The sequence below is a fragment of the Eucyclogobius newberryi genome, unplaced genomic scaffold (genome assembly GCF_026437365.1).
Source record: "Eucyclogobius newberryi isolate DKJ021-1_F unplaced genomic scaffold, fEucNew1.0.hap1 SCAF_3, whole genome shotgun sequence".
Classification (NCBI taxonomy): Eukaryota; Metazoa; Chordata; class Actinopteri; order Gobiiformes; family Gobiidae; genus Eucyclogobius; species Eucyclogobius newberryi.
In genome coordinates, this window is record NW_027315945.1 from 40464706 (window position 1) to 40481360 (window position 16655).

At 59.0% G+C, this 16655-nt stretch overlaps 1 protein-coding gene across 1 annotated transcript; it reads left to right on the plus strand.

Annotated features, from left to right (window-relative positions):
- Positions 1 to 13239: 13239 nt before the first annotated feature.
- LOC140374616 (uncharacterized) lies at positions 13240 to 16160 on the plus strand (the record flags this gene model as incomplete). The annotated part of the gene is made up of 2 exons (XM_072461545.1): positions 13240 to 15464; positions 16082 to 16160. Coding segments are annotated over 2 exons (2304 nt in total), but the record flags the coding sequence as incomplete, so codon positions are not given.
- Between the last annotated feature and the right edge of the window lie 495 nt (positions 16161 to 16655).

Below are 16655 nucleotides of genomic sequence, written 5' to 3' on the forward strand. Positions count from 1 at the left end.
TGGCATACCCATGTGCAATACTGACGTACCCATGTGCAATACTGTCATACCCATGTGCAATACTGTCATAATCATGTGCAATACTGTCATACCCATGTGCAATACTGTCATACACATGTGCAATACTGTCATACCCATGTACAATACTGTCATACCCATGTACAATACTGTCATACCCATGTGCAATACTGTCATACCCATGTGCAATACTGTCATACACATGTGCAATACTGTCATACCCATGTGCAATACTGTCATACCCATGTGCAATACTGTCATACCCATGTGCAATACTGTCATACCCATGTAATTACTGACATACCCATGTGCAATACTGTCATACCCATGTGCAATACTGACATACACATGTACAATACTGACATACCCATGTGCAATACTGTCATACCCATGTGCAATACTGACATACACATGTGCAATACTGACATACCCATGTGCAATACTGACATACCCATGTGGCATACCCATGTGTAATACTGACATACCCATGTGCAATACTGTCATACCCATGTGCAATACTGACATACCCATGTGCAATACTGTCATACCCATGTGCAATACTGTCATAATCATGTGCAATACTGTCATGCCCATGTGCAATACTGTCATACCCATGTGCAATACTGTCATACCCATGTACAATACTGTCATACCCATGTGCAATACTGTCATACCCATGTGCAATACTGTCACACCCATGTGCAATACTGATATATCATGTGCAATACTGACATACCCATGTGATTACTGACATACCCATGTGCAATACTGTCATACCCATGTGCAATACTGACATACACATGTGCAATACTGACATACCCATGTGCAATACTGACATACCCATGTGGCATACCCATGTGTAATACTGACATACCCATGTGCAATACTGTCATACCCATGTGCAATACTGACATACCCATGTGCAATACTGGCATACCCATGTGCAATACTGTCATACCCATGTGCAATACTGTCATACCCATGTGCAATACTGTCATAATCATGTACAATACTGACACACCCATGTTCAATACTGTCATACCCATGTGATTACTGACATACCCATGTGCAATACTGTCATACCCATGTGCAATACTGACATACACATGTGCAATACTGACATACCCATGTGCAATACTGTCATACCCATGTGCAATACTGACATACACATGTGCAATACTGACATACCCATGTGCAATACTTACATACCCATGTGGCATACCCATGTGTAATACTGACATACCCATGTGCAATACTGTCATACCCATGTGCAATACTGACATACCCATGTGCAATACTGTCATACCCATGTGCAATACTGTCATAATCATGTGCAATACTGTCATGCCCATGTGCAATACTGTCATACCCATGTGCAATACTGTCATACCCATGTACAATACTGTCATACCCATGTGCAATACTGTCATACCCATGTGCAATACTGTCATAATCATGTGCAATACTGTCATACCCATGTACAATACTGTCATACCAATGTGCAATACTGTCATACCCATGTGCAATACTGTCATAATCATGTACAATACTGACACACCCATGTGCAATACTGTCATACCCATGTGATTATTGACATACCCATGTGCAATACTGTCATACCCATGTGCAATACTGACACACCCATGTGCAATACTGTCATACCCATGTGCAATACTGACATACCCATGTGCAATACTGTCATACCCATGTGCAATACTGACATACCCATGTGCAATACTGACATACAGATGTGCAATACTGACATACCCATGTGCAATACTGACATACCCATGTGCAATACTGACATACACATGTGCAATACTGACATACCCATGTGCAATACTGTCATACCCATGTGCAATACTGTCATACCCATGTGCAATACTGACATACACATGTGCAATACTGACATACCCATGTGCAATACTGTCATACCCATGTGCAATACTGACATACACATGTGCAATACTGACATACCCATGTGCAATACTGTCATACCCATGTGCAATACTGTCATACCCATGTGCAATACTGACATACACATGTGCAATACTGACATACACATGTGCAATACTGACATACCCATGTGCAATACTGACATACCCATGTGCAATACTGTCATACCCATGTGCAATACTGACATACACATGTGCAATACTGACATACCCATGTGCAATACTGTCATACCCATGTGCAATACTGTCATACCCATGTGCAATACTGACATACACATGTGCAATACTGACATACACATGTGCAATACTGACATACCCATGTGCAATACTGACATACCCATGTGCAATACTGTCATACCCATGTGCAATACTGACATACACATGTGCAATACTGACATACCCATGTGCAATACTGACATACACATGTGCAATACTGACATACCCATGTGCAATACTGTCATACCCATGTGCAATACTGACATACACATGTGCAATACTGACATACACATGTGCAATACTGTCATACCCATGTGCAATACTGAAATGGGTATGACACGTGACATTACAAAGTGAGTACAAGTGTTTTGTGACTTCTTTGTTTTCTTTTTTCTGGCTTTTCTGTGGAACATTTTCTTCACAAATGGACTGAAAATGCCTCTTCTTGTCTCATCCAAACATTCGTACCTCAAACACATGTAAACCTCATTAGGCTTGTTAAGAGCCTGTTGCCGAGGTGATGCGTCTGCTTCATTTACATTTGTTTAAATCCGCTCTAAACCTGAAGTCACGTCTTTCACACGATTCAGACCAACGAGGTTCAAAGATGATTTATTACATTTATAATAATTAGTGGAGGCTTTATGGAGCTCTGGCCATTCATGGGTTTAGTCCTGGTTTAGACCTGGTTTAGACCTGGTTTAGTCATGGTTTAGTCCTGGTTTAGTCCTGGTTTAGTCCTGGTTTAGACCTGGTTTAGATCTGGTTCAGTCCTGGTTTAGTCCTAGTTTAGACCTGGTTTAGACCTGGTTTAGACCTGGTTTAGACCTGGTTTAGTCCTGGTTTGGACCTGGTTTAGTCCTGGTTTAGACCTGGTTTAGACCTGGTTTGGACCTGGTTTAGTCCTGGTTTAGACCTGATTTGGACCTGGTTTAGTCCTGGTTTAGACCTGGTTTAGTCCTGGTTTAGACCTGGTTTAGACCTGGTTTGGACTTGGTTAAGACCTGTCGTCCAGCTCCTCCTGTCGTCCTGCTCCTCCTGTCGTCCTGCTCCTCCTGTCGTCCTGCTCCTCCTCTCGTCCTGCTCCTCCTCTCGTCCTGCTCCTCGTGTCGTCCTTCTCCTCCTGTCGTCCTGCTCCTCCTGTCGTCCTGCTCCTCATGTCGTCCTGCTCCTCCTGTCGTCCTGCTCCTCCTGTCGTCCTGCTCCTCGTGTCGTCCTGCTCCTCCTGTCGTCCTGCTCCTCGTGTCGTCCTGCTCCTCCTGTCGTCCTGCTCCTCGTGTCGTCCTGCTCCTCGTGTCGTCCTGCTCCTCGTGTCGTCCTGCTCCTCCTGTCGTCCTGCTCCTCGTGTCGTCCTGCTCCTCGTGTCGTCCTGCTCCTCCTGTCGTCCTGCTCCTCCTGTCGTCCTCCTCCTTGTGTTGTCCTGCTCCTCCTGTCGTCCTGCTCCTCGTGTCGTCCTCCTCCTCGTGTCGTCCTGCTCCTCCTGTCGTCCTGCTCCTCCTGTCGTCCTCCTCCTTGTGTTGTCCTGCTCCTCCTGTCGTCCTGCTCCTCGTGTCGTCCTCCTCCTCGTGTCGTCCTGCTCCTCCTGTCGTCCTGCTCCTCCTGTCGTCCTGCTCCTCCTGTCGTCCTGCTCCTCCTGTCGTCCTCCTCCTTGTGTTGTCCTGCTCCTCCTGTCGTCCTGCTCCTCGTGTCGTCCTCCTCCTCGTGTCGTCCTGCTCCTCCTGTCGTCCTCCTCCTCATGTCGTCCTGCTCTTCCTGTCGTCCTGCTCCTCCTGTCGTCCTGCTCCTCGTGTCGTCCTGCTCCTCCTGTCGTCCTGCTCCTCCTGTCGTCCTGCTCCTTGTGTCGTCCTGCTACTCGTGTCGTCCTGCTCCTCCTGTCGTCCTGCTCCTCCTGTCGTCCTGCTCCTCGTGTCGTCCTGCTCCTCGTGTCGTCCTGCTCCTCGTGTCGTCCTGCTCCTCCTGTCGTCCTGCTCCTCCTGACGTCCTCCTCCTCGTGTCGTCCTGCTCCTCCTGTCGTCCTGCTCCTCGTGTCGTCCTCCTCCTCGTGTCGTCCTGCTCCTCCTGTCGTCCTGCTCCTCGTGTCGTCCTGCTCCTCGTGTCGTCCTCCTCCTCGTGTCGTCCTGCTCCTCCTGTCGTCCTGCTCCTCCTGTCGTCCTGCTCCTCGTGTCGTCCTGCTACTCGTGTCGTCCTGCTCCTCCTGTCGTCCTGCTCCTCCTGTCGTCCTGCTCCTCATGTCGTCCTGCTCCTCGTGTCGTCCTGCTCCTCGTGTCGTCCTGCTCCTCCTGTCGTCCTGCTCCTCGTGTCGTCCTGCTCCTCGTGTCGTCCTGCTCCTCCTGTCGTCCTGCTCCTCCTGTCGTCCTCCTCCTTGTGTTGTCCTGCTCCTCCTGTCGTCCTGCTCCTCGTGTCGTCCTCCTCCTCGTGTCGTCCTGCTCCTCCTGTCGTCCTGCTCCTCCTGTCGTCCTGCTCCTCCTGTCGTCCTGCTCCTCCTGTCGTCCGGCTCCTCCTGTCGTCCTCCTCCCCGTGTCGTCCTGCTCCTCCTGTCGTCCTGCTCCTCGTGTCGTTCTGCTCCTCCTGTCGTTCTGCTCCTACTGTCGTCCTCCTCCTCATGTCGTCCTGCTCTTCCTGTCGTCCTGCTCCTCCTGTCGTCCTGCTCCTCGTGTCGTCCTGCTCCTCCTGTCGTCCTGCTCCTCCTGTCGTCCTGCTCCTCGTGTCGTCCTGCTACTCGTGTCGTCCTGCTCCTCCTGTCGTCCTGCTCCTCCTGTCGTCCTGCTCCTCGTGTCGTCCTGCTCCTCGTGTCGTCCTGCTCCTCGTGTCGTCCTGCTCCTCCTGTCGTCCTGCTCCTCCTGACGTCCTCCTCCTCGTGTCGTCCTGCTCCTCCTGTCGTCCTGCTCCTCCTGTCGTCCTGCTCCTCGTGTCGTCCTGCTCCTCGTGTCGTCCTGCTCCTCCTGTCGTCCTGCTCCTCCTGTCGTCCTCCTCCTCGTGTCGTCCTGCTCCTCCTGTCGTCCTGCTCCTCCTGTCGTCCTGCTCCTCGTGTCGTCCTGCTACTCGTGTCGTCCTGCTCCTCCTGTCGTCCTGCTCCTCCTGTCGTCCTGCTACTCGTGTCGTCCTGCTCCTCCTGTCGTCCTGCTCCTCCTGTCGACCTGCTCCTCGTGTCGTCCTGCTCCTCCTGTCGTCCTGCTCCTCCTGTCGTCCTGCTCCTCGTGTCGTCCTGCTCCTCCTGTCGTCCTGCTCCTCGTGTCGTCCTGCTCCTCGTGTCGTCCTGCTCCTCCTGTCGTCCTGCTCCTCCTGTCGTCCTCCTCCTTGTGTTGTCCTGCTCCTCCTGTCGTCCTGCTCCTCGTGTCGTCCTCCTCCTCGTGTCGTCCTGCTCCTCCTGTCGTCCTGCTCCTCCTGTCGTCCTGCTCCTCCTGTCGTCCTGCTCCTCCTGTCGTCCGGCTCCTCCTGTCGTCCTCCTCCCCGTGTCGTCCTGCTCCTCCTGTCGTCCTGCTCCTCGTGTCGTTCTGCTCCTCCTGTCGTTCTGCTCCTCCTGTCGTCCTCCTCCTCATGTCGTCCTGCTCTTCCTGTCGTCCTGCTCCTCCTGTCGTCCTGCTCCTCGTGTCGTCCTGCTCCTCCTGTCGTCCTGCTCCTCCTGTCGTCCTGCTCCTTGTGTCGTCCTGCTACTCGTGTCGTCCTGCTCCTCCTGTCGTCCTGCTCCTCCTGTCGTCCTGCTCCTCGTGTCGTCCTGCTCCTCGTGTCGTCCTGCTCCTCCTGTCGTCCTGCTCCTCCTGTCGTCCTGCTCCTCCTGTCGTCCTGCTCCTCCTGTCGTCCTGCTCCTCGTGTCGTCCTGCTCCTCGTGTCGTCCTGCTCCTCCTGTCGTCCTGCTCCTCCTGTCGTCCTCCTCCTCGTGTCGTCCTGCTCCTCCTGTCGTCCTGCTCCTCCTGTCGTCCTGCTCCTCGTGTCGTCTTGCTACTCGTGTCGTCCTGCTCCTCCTGTCGTCCTGCTCCTCCTGTCGTCCTGCTCCTCGTGTCGTCCTGCTCCTCGTGTCGTCCTGCTCCTCGTGTCGTCCTGCTCCTCCTGTCGTCCTGCTCCTCCTGACGTCCTCCTCCTCGTGTCGTCCTGCTCCTCCTGTCGTCCTGCTCCTCCTGTCGTCCTCCTCCTCGTGTCGTCCTGCTCCTCGTGTCGTCCTGCTCCTCGTGTCGTCCTCCTCCTCGTGTCGTCCTGCTCCTCCTGTCGTCCTGCTCCTCCTGTCGTCCTGCTCCTCCTGTCGTCCTGCTCCTCCTGTCGTCCGGCTCCTCCTGTGGTCCTCCTCCCAGTGTCGTCCTGCTCCTCCTGTCGTCCTGCTCCTCGTGTCGTTCTGCTCCTCCTGTCGTTCTGCTCCTCCTGTCGTCCTCCTCCTCATGTCGTCCTGCTCTTCCTGTCGTCCTGCTCCTCCTGTCGTCCTGCTCCTCGTGTCGTCCTGCTCCTCCTGTCGTCCTGCTCCTCCTGTCGTCCTGCTCCTTGTGTCGTCCTGCTACTCGTGTCGTCCTGCTCCTCCTGTCGTCCTGCTCCTCCTGTCGTCCTGCTCCTCGTGTCGTCCTGCTCCTCGTGTCGTCCTGCTCCTCGTGTCGTCCTGCTCCTCCTGTCGTCCTGCTCCTCCTGACGTCCTCCTCCTCGTGTCGTCCTGCTCCTCCTGTCGTCCTGCTCCTCCTGTCGTCCTGCTCCTCGTGTCGTCCTGCTCCTCGTGTCGTCCTGCTCCTCCTGTCGTCCTGCTCCTCCTGTCGTCCTCCTCCTCGTGTCGTCCTGCTCCTCCTGTCGTCCTGCTCCTCCTGTCGTCCTGCTCCTCGTGTCGTCCTGCTACTCGTGTCGTCCTGCTCCTCCTGTCGTCCTGCTCCTCCTGTCGTCCTGCTCCTCGTGTCGTCCTGCTCCTCGTGTCGTCCTGCTCCTCGTGTCGTCCTGCTCCTCCTGTCGTCCTGCTCCTCCTGACGTCCTCCTCCTCGTGTCGTCCTGCTCCTCCTGTCGTCCTGCTCCTCCTGTCGTCCTCCTCCTCGTGTCGTCCTGCTCCTCGTGTCGTCCTGCTCCTCGTGTCGTCCTGCTCCTCCTGTCGTCCTGCTCCTCCTGACGTCCTCCTCCTCGTGTCGTCCTGCTCCTCCTGTCGTCCTGCTCCTCCTGTCGTCCTGCTCCTCGTGTCGTCCTGCTCCTCGTGTCGTCCTGCTCCTCCTGTCGTCCTGCTCCTCGTGTCGTCCTCCTCCTCGTGTCGTCCTGCTCCTCCTGTCGTCCTGCTCCTCCTGTCGTCCTGCTCCTCGTGTCGTCCTGCTACTCGTGTCGTCCTGCTCCTCCTGTCGTCCTGCTCCTCGTGTCGTCCTGCTCCTCGTGTCGTCCTGCTCCTCGTGTCGTCCTGCTCCTCGTGTCGTCCTGCTCCTCCTGTCGTCCTGCTCCTCGTGTCGTCCTGCTCCTCGTGTCGTCCTGCTCCTCCTGTCGTCCTGCTCCTCCTGTCGTCCTCCTCCTTGTGTTGTCCTGCTCCTCCTGTCGTCCTGCTCCTCGTGTCGTCCTCCTCCTCGTGTCGTCCTGATCCTCCTGTCGTCCTGCTCCTCCTGTCGTCCTGCTCCTCCTGTCGTCCTGCTCCTCCTGTCGTCCGGCTCCTCCTGTCGTCCTCCTCCCCGTGTCGTCCTGCTCCTCCTGTCGTCCTGCTCCTCGTGTCGTTCTGCTCCTCCTATCGTTCTGCTCCTCCTGTCGTCCTCCTCCTCATGTCGTCCTGCTCTTCCTGTCGTCCTGCTCCTCCTGTCGTCCTGCTCCTCGTGTCGTCCTGCTCCTCCTGTCGTCCTGCTCCTCCTGTCGTCCTGCTCCTCGTGTCGTCCTGCTACTCGTGTCGTCCTGCTCCTCCTGTCGTCCTGCTCCTCCTGTCGTCCTGCTCCTCGTGTCGTCCTGCTCCTCGTGTCGTCCTGCTCCTCGTGTCGTCCTGCTCCTCCTGTCGTCCTGCTCCTCCTGACGTCCTCCTCCTCGTGTCGTCCTGCTCCTCCTGTCGTCCTGCTCCTCCTGTCGTCCTGCTCCTCGTGTCGTCCTGCTCCTCGTGTCGTCCTGCTCCTCCTGTCGTCCTGCTCCTCCTGTCGTCCTCCTCCTCGTGTCGTCCTGCTCCTCCTGTCGTCCTGCTCCTCCTGTCGTCCTGCTCCTCGTGTCGTCCTGCTACTCGTGTCGTCCTGCTCCTCCTGTCGTCCTGCTCCTCCTGTCGTCCTGCTCCTCCTGTCGTCCTGCTCCTTGTGTCGTCCTGCTACTTGTGTCGTCCTGCTCCTCCTGTCGTCCTGCTCCTCCTGTCGACCTGCTCCTCGTGTCGTCCTGCTCCTCCTGTCGTCCTGCTCCTCCTGTCGTCCTGCTCCTCGTGTCGTCCTGCTCCTCCTGTCGTCCTGCTCCTCGTGTCGTCCTGCTCCTCGTGTCGTCCTGCTCCTCCTGTCGTCCTGCTCCTCCTGTCGTCCTCCTCCTTGTGTTGTCCTGCTCCTCCTGTCGTCCTGCTCCTCGTGTCGTCCTCCTCCTCGTGTCGTCCTGCTCCTCCTGTCGTCCTGCTCCTCCTGTCGTCCTGCTCCTCCTGTCGTCCTGCTCCTCCTGTCGTCCGGCTCCTCCTGTCGTCCTCCTCCCCGTGTCGTCCTGCTCCTCCTGTCGTCCTGCTCCTCGTGTCGTTCTGCTCCTCCTGTCGTTCTGCTCCTCCTGTCGTCCTCCTCCTCATGTCGTCCTGCTCTTCCTGTCGTCCTGCTCCTCCTGTCGTCCTGCTCCTCGTGTCGTCCTGCTCCTCCTGTCGTCCTGCTCCTCCTGTCGTCCTGCTCCTTGTGTCGTCCTGCTACTCGTGTCGTCCTGCTCCTCCTGTCGTCCTGCTCCTCCTGTCGTCCTGCTCCTCGTGTCGTCCTGCTCCTCGTGTCGTCCTGCTCCTCGTGTCGTCCTGCTCCTCCTGTCGTCCTGCTCCTCCTGACGTCCTCCTCCTCGTGTCGTCCTGCTCCTCCTGTCGTCCTGCTCCTCCTGTCGTCCTGCTCCTCGTGTCGTCCTGCTCCTCGTGTCGTCCTGCTCCTCCTGTCGTCCTGCTCCTCCTGTCGTCCTCCTCCTCGTGTCGTCCTGCTCCTCCTGTCGTCCTGCTCCTCCTGTCGTCCTGCTCCTCGTGTCGTCCTGCTACTCGTGTCGTCCTGCTCCTCCTGTCGTCCTGCTCCTCCTGTCGTCCTGCTCCTCGTGTCGTCCTGCTCCTTGTGTCGTCCTGCTCCTCGTGTCGTCCTGCTCCTCCTGTCGTCCTGCTCCTCCTGACGTCCTCCTCCTCGTGTCGTCCTGCTCCTCCTGTCGTCCTGCTCCTCCTGTCGTCCTCCTCGTGTCGTCCTGCTCCTCCTGTCGTCCTGCTCCTCCTGTCGTCCTGCTCCTCCTGTCGTCCTGCTCCTCCTGTCGTCCTGCTCCTCGTGTCGTCCTCCTCCTCGTGTCGTCCTGCTCCTCCTGTCGTCCTGCTCCTCGTGTCGTCCTGCTCCTCGTGTCGTCCTGCTCCTCGTGTCGTCCTGCTCCTCCTGTTGTCCTGCTCCTCCTGACGTCCTCCTCCTCGTGTCGTCCTGCTCCTCCTGTCGTCCTGCTCCTCCTGTCGTCCTGCTCCTCGTGTCGTCCTGCTCCTCGTGTCGTCCTGCTCCTCCTGTCGTCCTGCTCCTCCTGTCGTCCTCCTCCTCGTGTCGTCCTGCTCCTCCTGTCGTCCTGCTCCTCCTGTCGTCCTGCTCCTCCTGTCGTCCTGCTCCTCCTGTCTTCCTGCTCCTCCTGTCGTCCTGCTCCTCGTGTCGTCCTGCTCCTCGTGTCGTCCTGCTCCTCCTGTCGTCCTGCTCCTCCTAACGTCCTCCTCCTCGTGTCGTCCTGCTCCTCCTGTCGTCCTGCTCCTCCTGTCGTCCTGCTCCTCGTGTCGTCCTGCTCCTCGTGTCGTCCTGCTCCTCCTGTCGTCCTGCTCCTCCTGTCGTCCTCCTCCTCGTGTCGTCCTGCTCCTCCTGTCGTCCTGCTCCTCCTGTCGTCCTGCTCCTCGTGTCGTCCTGCTCCTCCTGTCGTCCTGCTCCTCCTGTCGTCCTGATCCTCCTGTCGTCCTCCTCCTCGTGTCGTCCTGCTCCTCCTGTCGTCCTGCTCCTCCTGTCGTCCTGCTCCTTGTGTCGTCCTGCTCCTCGTGTCGTCCTGCTCCTCCTGTCGTCCTGCTCCTTGTGTCGTCCTGCTACTCGTGTCGTCCTGCTCCTCCTGTCGTCCTGCTCCTCCTGTCGTCCTGCTCCTCCTGTCGTCCTGCTCCTCGTGTCGTCCTGCTCCTCGTGTCGTCCTGCTCCTCGTGTCGTCCTGCTCCTCCTGTCGTCCTGCTCCTCCTGTCGTCCTCCTCCTCGTGTCGTCCCGCTCCTCCTGTCGTCCTGCTCCTCCTGTCGTCCTGCTCCTCCTGTCGTCCTGCCCCTCCTGTCGTCCAGCTCCTCGGCGGCGTTTATAAAAATGTCCTTTGACTCTGAAGTGATGAAATCTCCATAACCGTGTGACATAACGAGCTCTCGGAGAACGCGCCTCGTCTCGGACGCGGCTCGTCTCGGACACTTGAACACACTCGAGTGTCGCTGCGGCAACGCTTCTGCTCGCCGTCCTCTTTGTCGTCAAGGAAATTACACTCGGGACATAGGAGTGCGAGGGAGGGCATCTGTGTCCTTTTGTGTCCGTTGGCTCTTCGATAATCACTGTTTGTCGGGTTTTATCGGTTGTAACACTCTGGAAACGACAGGGGCCCCGTGTCACGGCCCCGAAGAACCCCCCAAAACACCGAGAAGAGCCAAGTGTGAAGACCAAATGTGAGCAGAAGAGACGCCTGAGAGATGAAGGTTCAAGGCTGAGGGCCCGTCCATCAAGGCTGAGGGCCCGTCCATCAAGGCTGAGGGCCCGTCCATCAAGGCTGAGGGCCCGTCCATCAAGGCTGAGGGCCCGTCCATCAAGGCTGAGGGCCCGTCTATCAAGGCTGAGGGCCCGTCCATCAAGGCTGAGGGCCCGTCCATCAAGGCTGAGGTCCATTAAGGCTGAGGGCCCGTCCATCAAGGCTGAGGGCCCGTCCATCAAGGCTGAGGGCCCGTCCATCAAGGCTGAGGTCCATCAAGGCTGAGGGCCCGTCTATCAAGGCTTAGGGCCCGTCCATCAAGGCTGAGGGCCCGTCCATCAAGGCTGAGGTCCATCAAGGCTGCGGGCCCGTCTATCAAGGCTTAGGGCCCGTCCATCAAGGCTGAGGGCCCGTCCATCAAGGCTGAGGGTCCGTCTAACAAGGCTGAGGGCCCGTCCATCAAGGCTGAGGTCCATCAAGGCTGAGGGCCCGTCCATCAAGGCTGAGGGCCCGTCCATCAAGGCTGAGGGCCCGTCCATCAAGGCTGAGGTCCATCAAGGCTGAGGGCCCGTCTATCAAGGCTTAGGGCCCGTCCATCAAGGCTGAGGCCCCGTCCATCAAGGCTGAGGGCCCGTCTAACAAGGCTGAGGGCCCGTCCATCAAGGCTGAGGGCCCGTCCATCAAGGCTGAGGTCCATCAAGGCTGAGGGCCCGTCTATCAAGGCTTAGGGCCTGTCCATCAAGGCTGAGGGCCCGTCCATCAAGGCTGAGGGCCCGTCTAACAAGGCTGAGGGCCCGTCCATCAAGGCTGAGGTCCATCAAGGCTGAGGGCCCGTCCATCAAGGCTGAGGGCCCGTCCATCAAGGCTGAGGGCTCGTCCATCAAGGCTGAGGGCCCGTCTATCAAGGCTGAGGGCCCGTCCATCACTCCCACGTTCTCCCTCTCGTCCTCCTCCTCGTCCACCCTCTCGTCCTCGTCCTCCCTCTCGTCCTCCGCGTCGTCCTCCTCCTCGTCCTCCCTCTCGTCCTCGTCCTCCCTCTCGTCCTCCTCCTCGTCCTCCTCCTCGTCCTCCCTCTTGTCCTCCCTCTCGTCCTCGTCCTCCTCCTCGTCCTCCCTCTCGTCCTCCTCCTCGTCTTCCCTCTCGTCCTCGTCCTCGTCCTCCCTCTCGTCCTCGTCCTCCTCCTCGTCCTCCCTCTCGTCCTCCTCCTCGTCCTCTCTCTCGTCCTCCTCCTCGTCCTCCTCCTCGTCCTCCCTCTCGTTCTCCTCCTCGTGCTCCTCCTCGTCCTCCCTCTCGTCCTCGTTCTCGTCCTCCCTCTCGTCCTCGTCCTCCTCCTCGTCCTCCCTCTCGTCCTCCTCCTCTTCCTCGTCCTCCTCGTCCTCCCTCTCGTCCTCCCTCTCGTCCTCGTCCTCCTCCTCGTCCTCCCTCTCGTCCTCCTCCTCGTCTTCCCTCTCGTCCTCGTCCTCCTCCTCGTCCTCCTCCTCGTCCTCCCTCTCGTCCTCCTCCTCCCTCTCGTCCTCCTCCTCGTCCTCGTCCTCCTCCCTCTCGTTCTCCTCCTCGTCCTCCTCCTTGTCCTCCCTCTCGTCCTCGTCCTCCTCCTCGTCCTCCCTCTCGTCCTCGTCCTCCTCCTTGTCCTCCCTCTCGTCCTCCTCCTCGTCCTCCCTCTCGTCCTCCTCCTCGTCCTCCTCCTCGTCCTCCCTCTCGTCCTCCCTCTCGTCCTCGTCCTCCCTCTCGTCCTCCTCCTCGTCCTCGTCCTCATCCTCCTCCTCGTCCTCCTCCTCGTCCTCTCTCTCGTCCTCGTCCTCCTCCTCGTCCTCCCTCTCGTCCTCCTCCTCGTCCTCCTCCTCGTCCTCCTCCTCGTCCTCCCTCTCGTCCTCATCCTCCCTCTCGTCCTCCTCCTCGTCCTCCTCCTCGTCCTCCCTCTCGTCCTCCTCCTCGTCCTCCTCCTCGTCCTCCCTCTCGTCCTCGTCCTCCTCCTCGTCCTCCTCCTCGTCCTCCCTCTCGTCCTCGTCCTCCTCCTCGTCCTCCCTCTCGTCCTCCTCCTCGTCCTCCTCCTCGTCCTCCTCCTCGTCCTTCCTCTTGTCCTCGTCCTCCTCCTCGTCCTCCTCCTCGTCTTCCCTCTCGTCCTCCCTCTCGTCCTCCTCCTCGTCCTCCTCCTCGTCCTCCCTCTCGTCCTCGTCTTCGTCCTCCTCCTCGTCCTCGTCCTCCCTCTCGTCCTCCTCCTCGTCCTCCTCCACGTCCTCCCTCTCGTCCTCGTCCTCCTCCTCGTCCTCCCTCTCGTCCTCCTCCTCGTCCTCCTCCTCGTCCTCCCTCTCGTCCTCGTCCTCCTCCTCGTCCTCCCTCTCGTCCTCCTCCTCGTCCTCCTCCTCGTCCTCCTCCTCGTCCTCCCTCTCGTCCTCGTCCTCCTCCTCGTCCTCCCTCTCGTCCTCCTCCTCGTCCTCCTCCTCGTCCTCCTCCTTGTCCTCCCTCTCGTCCTCGTCCTCGTCCTCCTCCTCCCTCTCGTCCTCCCTCTCGTCCTCCTCCTCGTCCTCGTCCTCCTCCTCCCTCTCGTCCTCCTCCTCGTCCTCCTCCTCGTCCTCCTCCTCGTCCTTCCTCTTGTCCTCGTCCTCCTCCTCGTCCTCCTCCTCGTCTTCCCTCTCGTCCTCCCTCTCGTCCTCCTCCTCGTCCTCCTCCTCGTCCTCCTCCACGTCCTCCCTCTCGTCCTCGTCCTCCTCCTCGTCCTCCCTCTCGTCCTCGTCCTCCTCCTCGTCCTCCCTCTCGTCCTCCTCCTTGTCCTCCTCCTCGTCCTCCTCCTCGTCCTCCCTCTCGTCCTCGTCCTCGTCCTCCTCCTCGTCCTCCCTCTCGTCCTCCTCCTCGTCCTCCTCCTCGTCCTCCCTCTCGTCCTCGTCCTCCTCCTCCCTCTCGTCCTCCCTCTCGTCCTCCTCCTCGTCCTCCTCCTCGTCCTCCTCCTCGTCCTCCTCCTCGTCCTCCCTCTCGTCCTCGTCCTCGTCCTCCTCCTCCCTCTCGTCTTCCCTCTCGTCCTCCTCCTCGTCCTCGTCCTCCTCCTCCCTCTCGTCCTCCTCCTCGTCCTCCTCCTCGTCCTCCTCCTCGTCCTTCCTCTTGTCCTCGTCCTCCTCCTCGTCCTCCTCCTCGTCTTCCCTCTCGTCCTCCCTCTCGTCCTCCTCCTCGTCCTCCTCCTCGTTCTCCCTCTCGTCCTCATCTTCGTCCTCCTCCTCGTCCTCGTCCTCTCTCTCGTCCTCCTCCTCGTCCTCCTCCACGTCCTCCCTCTCGTCCTCGTCCTCCTCCTTGTCCTCCCTCTCGTCCTCCTCCTCGTCCTCCTCCTCGTCCTCCCTCTCGTCCTCCTCCTCGTCCTCCTCCTCGTCCTCCTCCTCGTCCTCCCTCTCGTCCTCGTCCTCCTCCTCCCTCTCGTCCTCCCTCTCGTCCTCCTCCTCGTCCTCCTCCTCGTCCTCCCTCTCGTCCTCGTCCTCCTCCTCGTCCTCCTCCTCTTCCTCCTCCTCGTCCTCCTCCTCGTCCTCCTCCTCGTCCTCCTCCTCGTCCTCCCTCTCGTCCTCGTCCTCCTCCTCGTCCTCCCTCTCGTCCTCCTCCTCGTCCTCCTCCTCGTCCTCCTCCTTGTCCTCCCTCTCGTCCTCGTCCTCGTCCTCCTCCTCCCTCTCGTCCTCCCTCTCGTCCTCCTCCTCGTCCTCGTCCTCCTCCTCCCTCTCGTCCTCCTCCTCGTCCTCCTCCTCGTCCTCCTCCTCGTCCTTCCTCTTGTCCTCGTCCTCCTCCTCGTCCTCCTCCTCGTCTTCCCTCTCGTCCTCCCTCTCGTCCTCCTCCTCGTCCTCCTCCTCGTCCTCCTCCACGTCCTCCCTCTCGTCCTCGTCCTCCTCCTCGTCCTCCCTCTCGTCCTCGTCCTCCTCCTCGTCCTCCCTCTCGTCCTCCTCCTTGTCCTCCTCCTCGTCCTCCTCCTCGTCCTCCCTCTCGTCCTCGTCCTCGTCCTCCTCCTCGTCCTCCCTCTCGTCCTCCTCCTCGTCCTCCTCCTCGTCCTCCCTCTCGTCCTCGTCCTCCTCCTCCCTCTCGTCCTCCCTCTCGTCCTCCTCCTCGTCCTCCTCCTCGTCCTCCTCCTCGTCCTCCTCCTCGTCCTCCCTCTCGTCCTCGTCCTCGTCCTCCTCCTCCCTCTCGTCTTCCCTCTCGTCCTCCTCCTCGTCCTCGTCCTCCTCCTCCCTCTCGTCCTCCTCCTCGTCCTCCTCCTCGTCCTCCTCCTCGTCCTTCCTCTTGTCCTCGTCCTCCTCCTCGTCCTCCTCCTCGTCTTCCCTCTCGTCCTCCCTCTCGTCCTCCTCCTCGTCCTCCTCCTCGTCCTCCCTCTCGTCCTCATCTTCGTCCTCCTCCTCGTCCTCGTCCTCGTCCTCTCTCTCGTCCTCCTCCTCGTCCTCCTCCACGTCCTCCCTCTCGTCCTCGTCCTCCTCCTTGTCCTCCCTCTCGTCCTCCTCCTCGTCCTCCTCCTCGTCCTCCCTCTCGTCCTCGTCCTCCTCCTCGTCCTCCCTCTCGTCCTCCTCCTTGTCCTCCTCCTCGTCCTCCTCCTCGTCCTCCCTCTCGTCCTCGTCCTCGTCCTCCTCCTCGTCCTCCCTCTCGTCCTCCTCCTCGTCCTCCTCCTCGTCCTCCTCCTCGTCCTCCCTCTCGTCCTCGTCCTCCTCCTCCCTCTCGTCCTCCCTCTCGTCCTCCTCCTCGTCCTCCTCCTCGTCCTCCCTCTCGTCCTCGTCCTCCTCCTCGTCCTCCTCCTCTTCCTCCTCCTCGTCCTCCCTCTCGTCCTCGTCCTCGTCCTCCTCCTCGTCCTTCTGCAGCTTCAGTCCAGAGACACTGGAGGAATGGATCGTCTTTCTTTTTATTATATTTTGTTCATATATTTGTCCTTGGATGGTTTCCAGGCCTTGATTGTTTTTGCTGAATGTCTCTATGCTCTCTCCCATTTCACACTAAAACTGTCCAATGAACAGAATCCAAAGGAATCATTTTAGAGCTATGAACGGGTCAAATGTGAATGTAAAACGGGTCAAATGTGAATGTAAAACGGGTCAAATGTGAATGTAAAACGGGTCAAATGTAAATGTGACCTACACGATGAAGGATCTTTGGTCAACAGATCCTTCATCGACGCCTGGACGTTGGGGAGGGGTTTGAGGGCCCGGCAGGGTCTCTCAAAGCAAACGGGTCCTTGGTGACGGGTCAGACCAAGAGCGGTTCAGCAATAAGGCCAATAATGTCGCCCCCGGATCGGCGTCACCGAGGCCCCATCCTGGAGCCAGGCCTGGGATGGGTGCTTGATGGCGACCGGGGACTCCTTTGTTCTACTGGGGGACTTCAACGCCCACGTGGACAATGACAGTGACTCCTGGAGAGGGGCGGAGCCTCGATCTGAACCTGAGCGGTCAGTTATTGGACTTCTGTGCCACAGACTGTCCAGAACGAACACCATGTTCAACACAAGGTCCATCAGGTCACATGACACCAGGACACAGGAGGTCAATGATCCACTTTGTTGTCGTGTCATCTGACCTCTGACCTCTGACCTCCGACCCTGTGTCTTGGACACTCAGGTGAAGAGAGGGGCGGAGCTGTAGAGTGAGAGGGGGCGGAGCTGTAGAGTGAGAGGGGCGGAGCTGTAGAGCACCACCTGGTGGTGAGTTGGATCCGGAGGAGGAAGCTGGACAGACTTG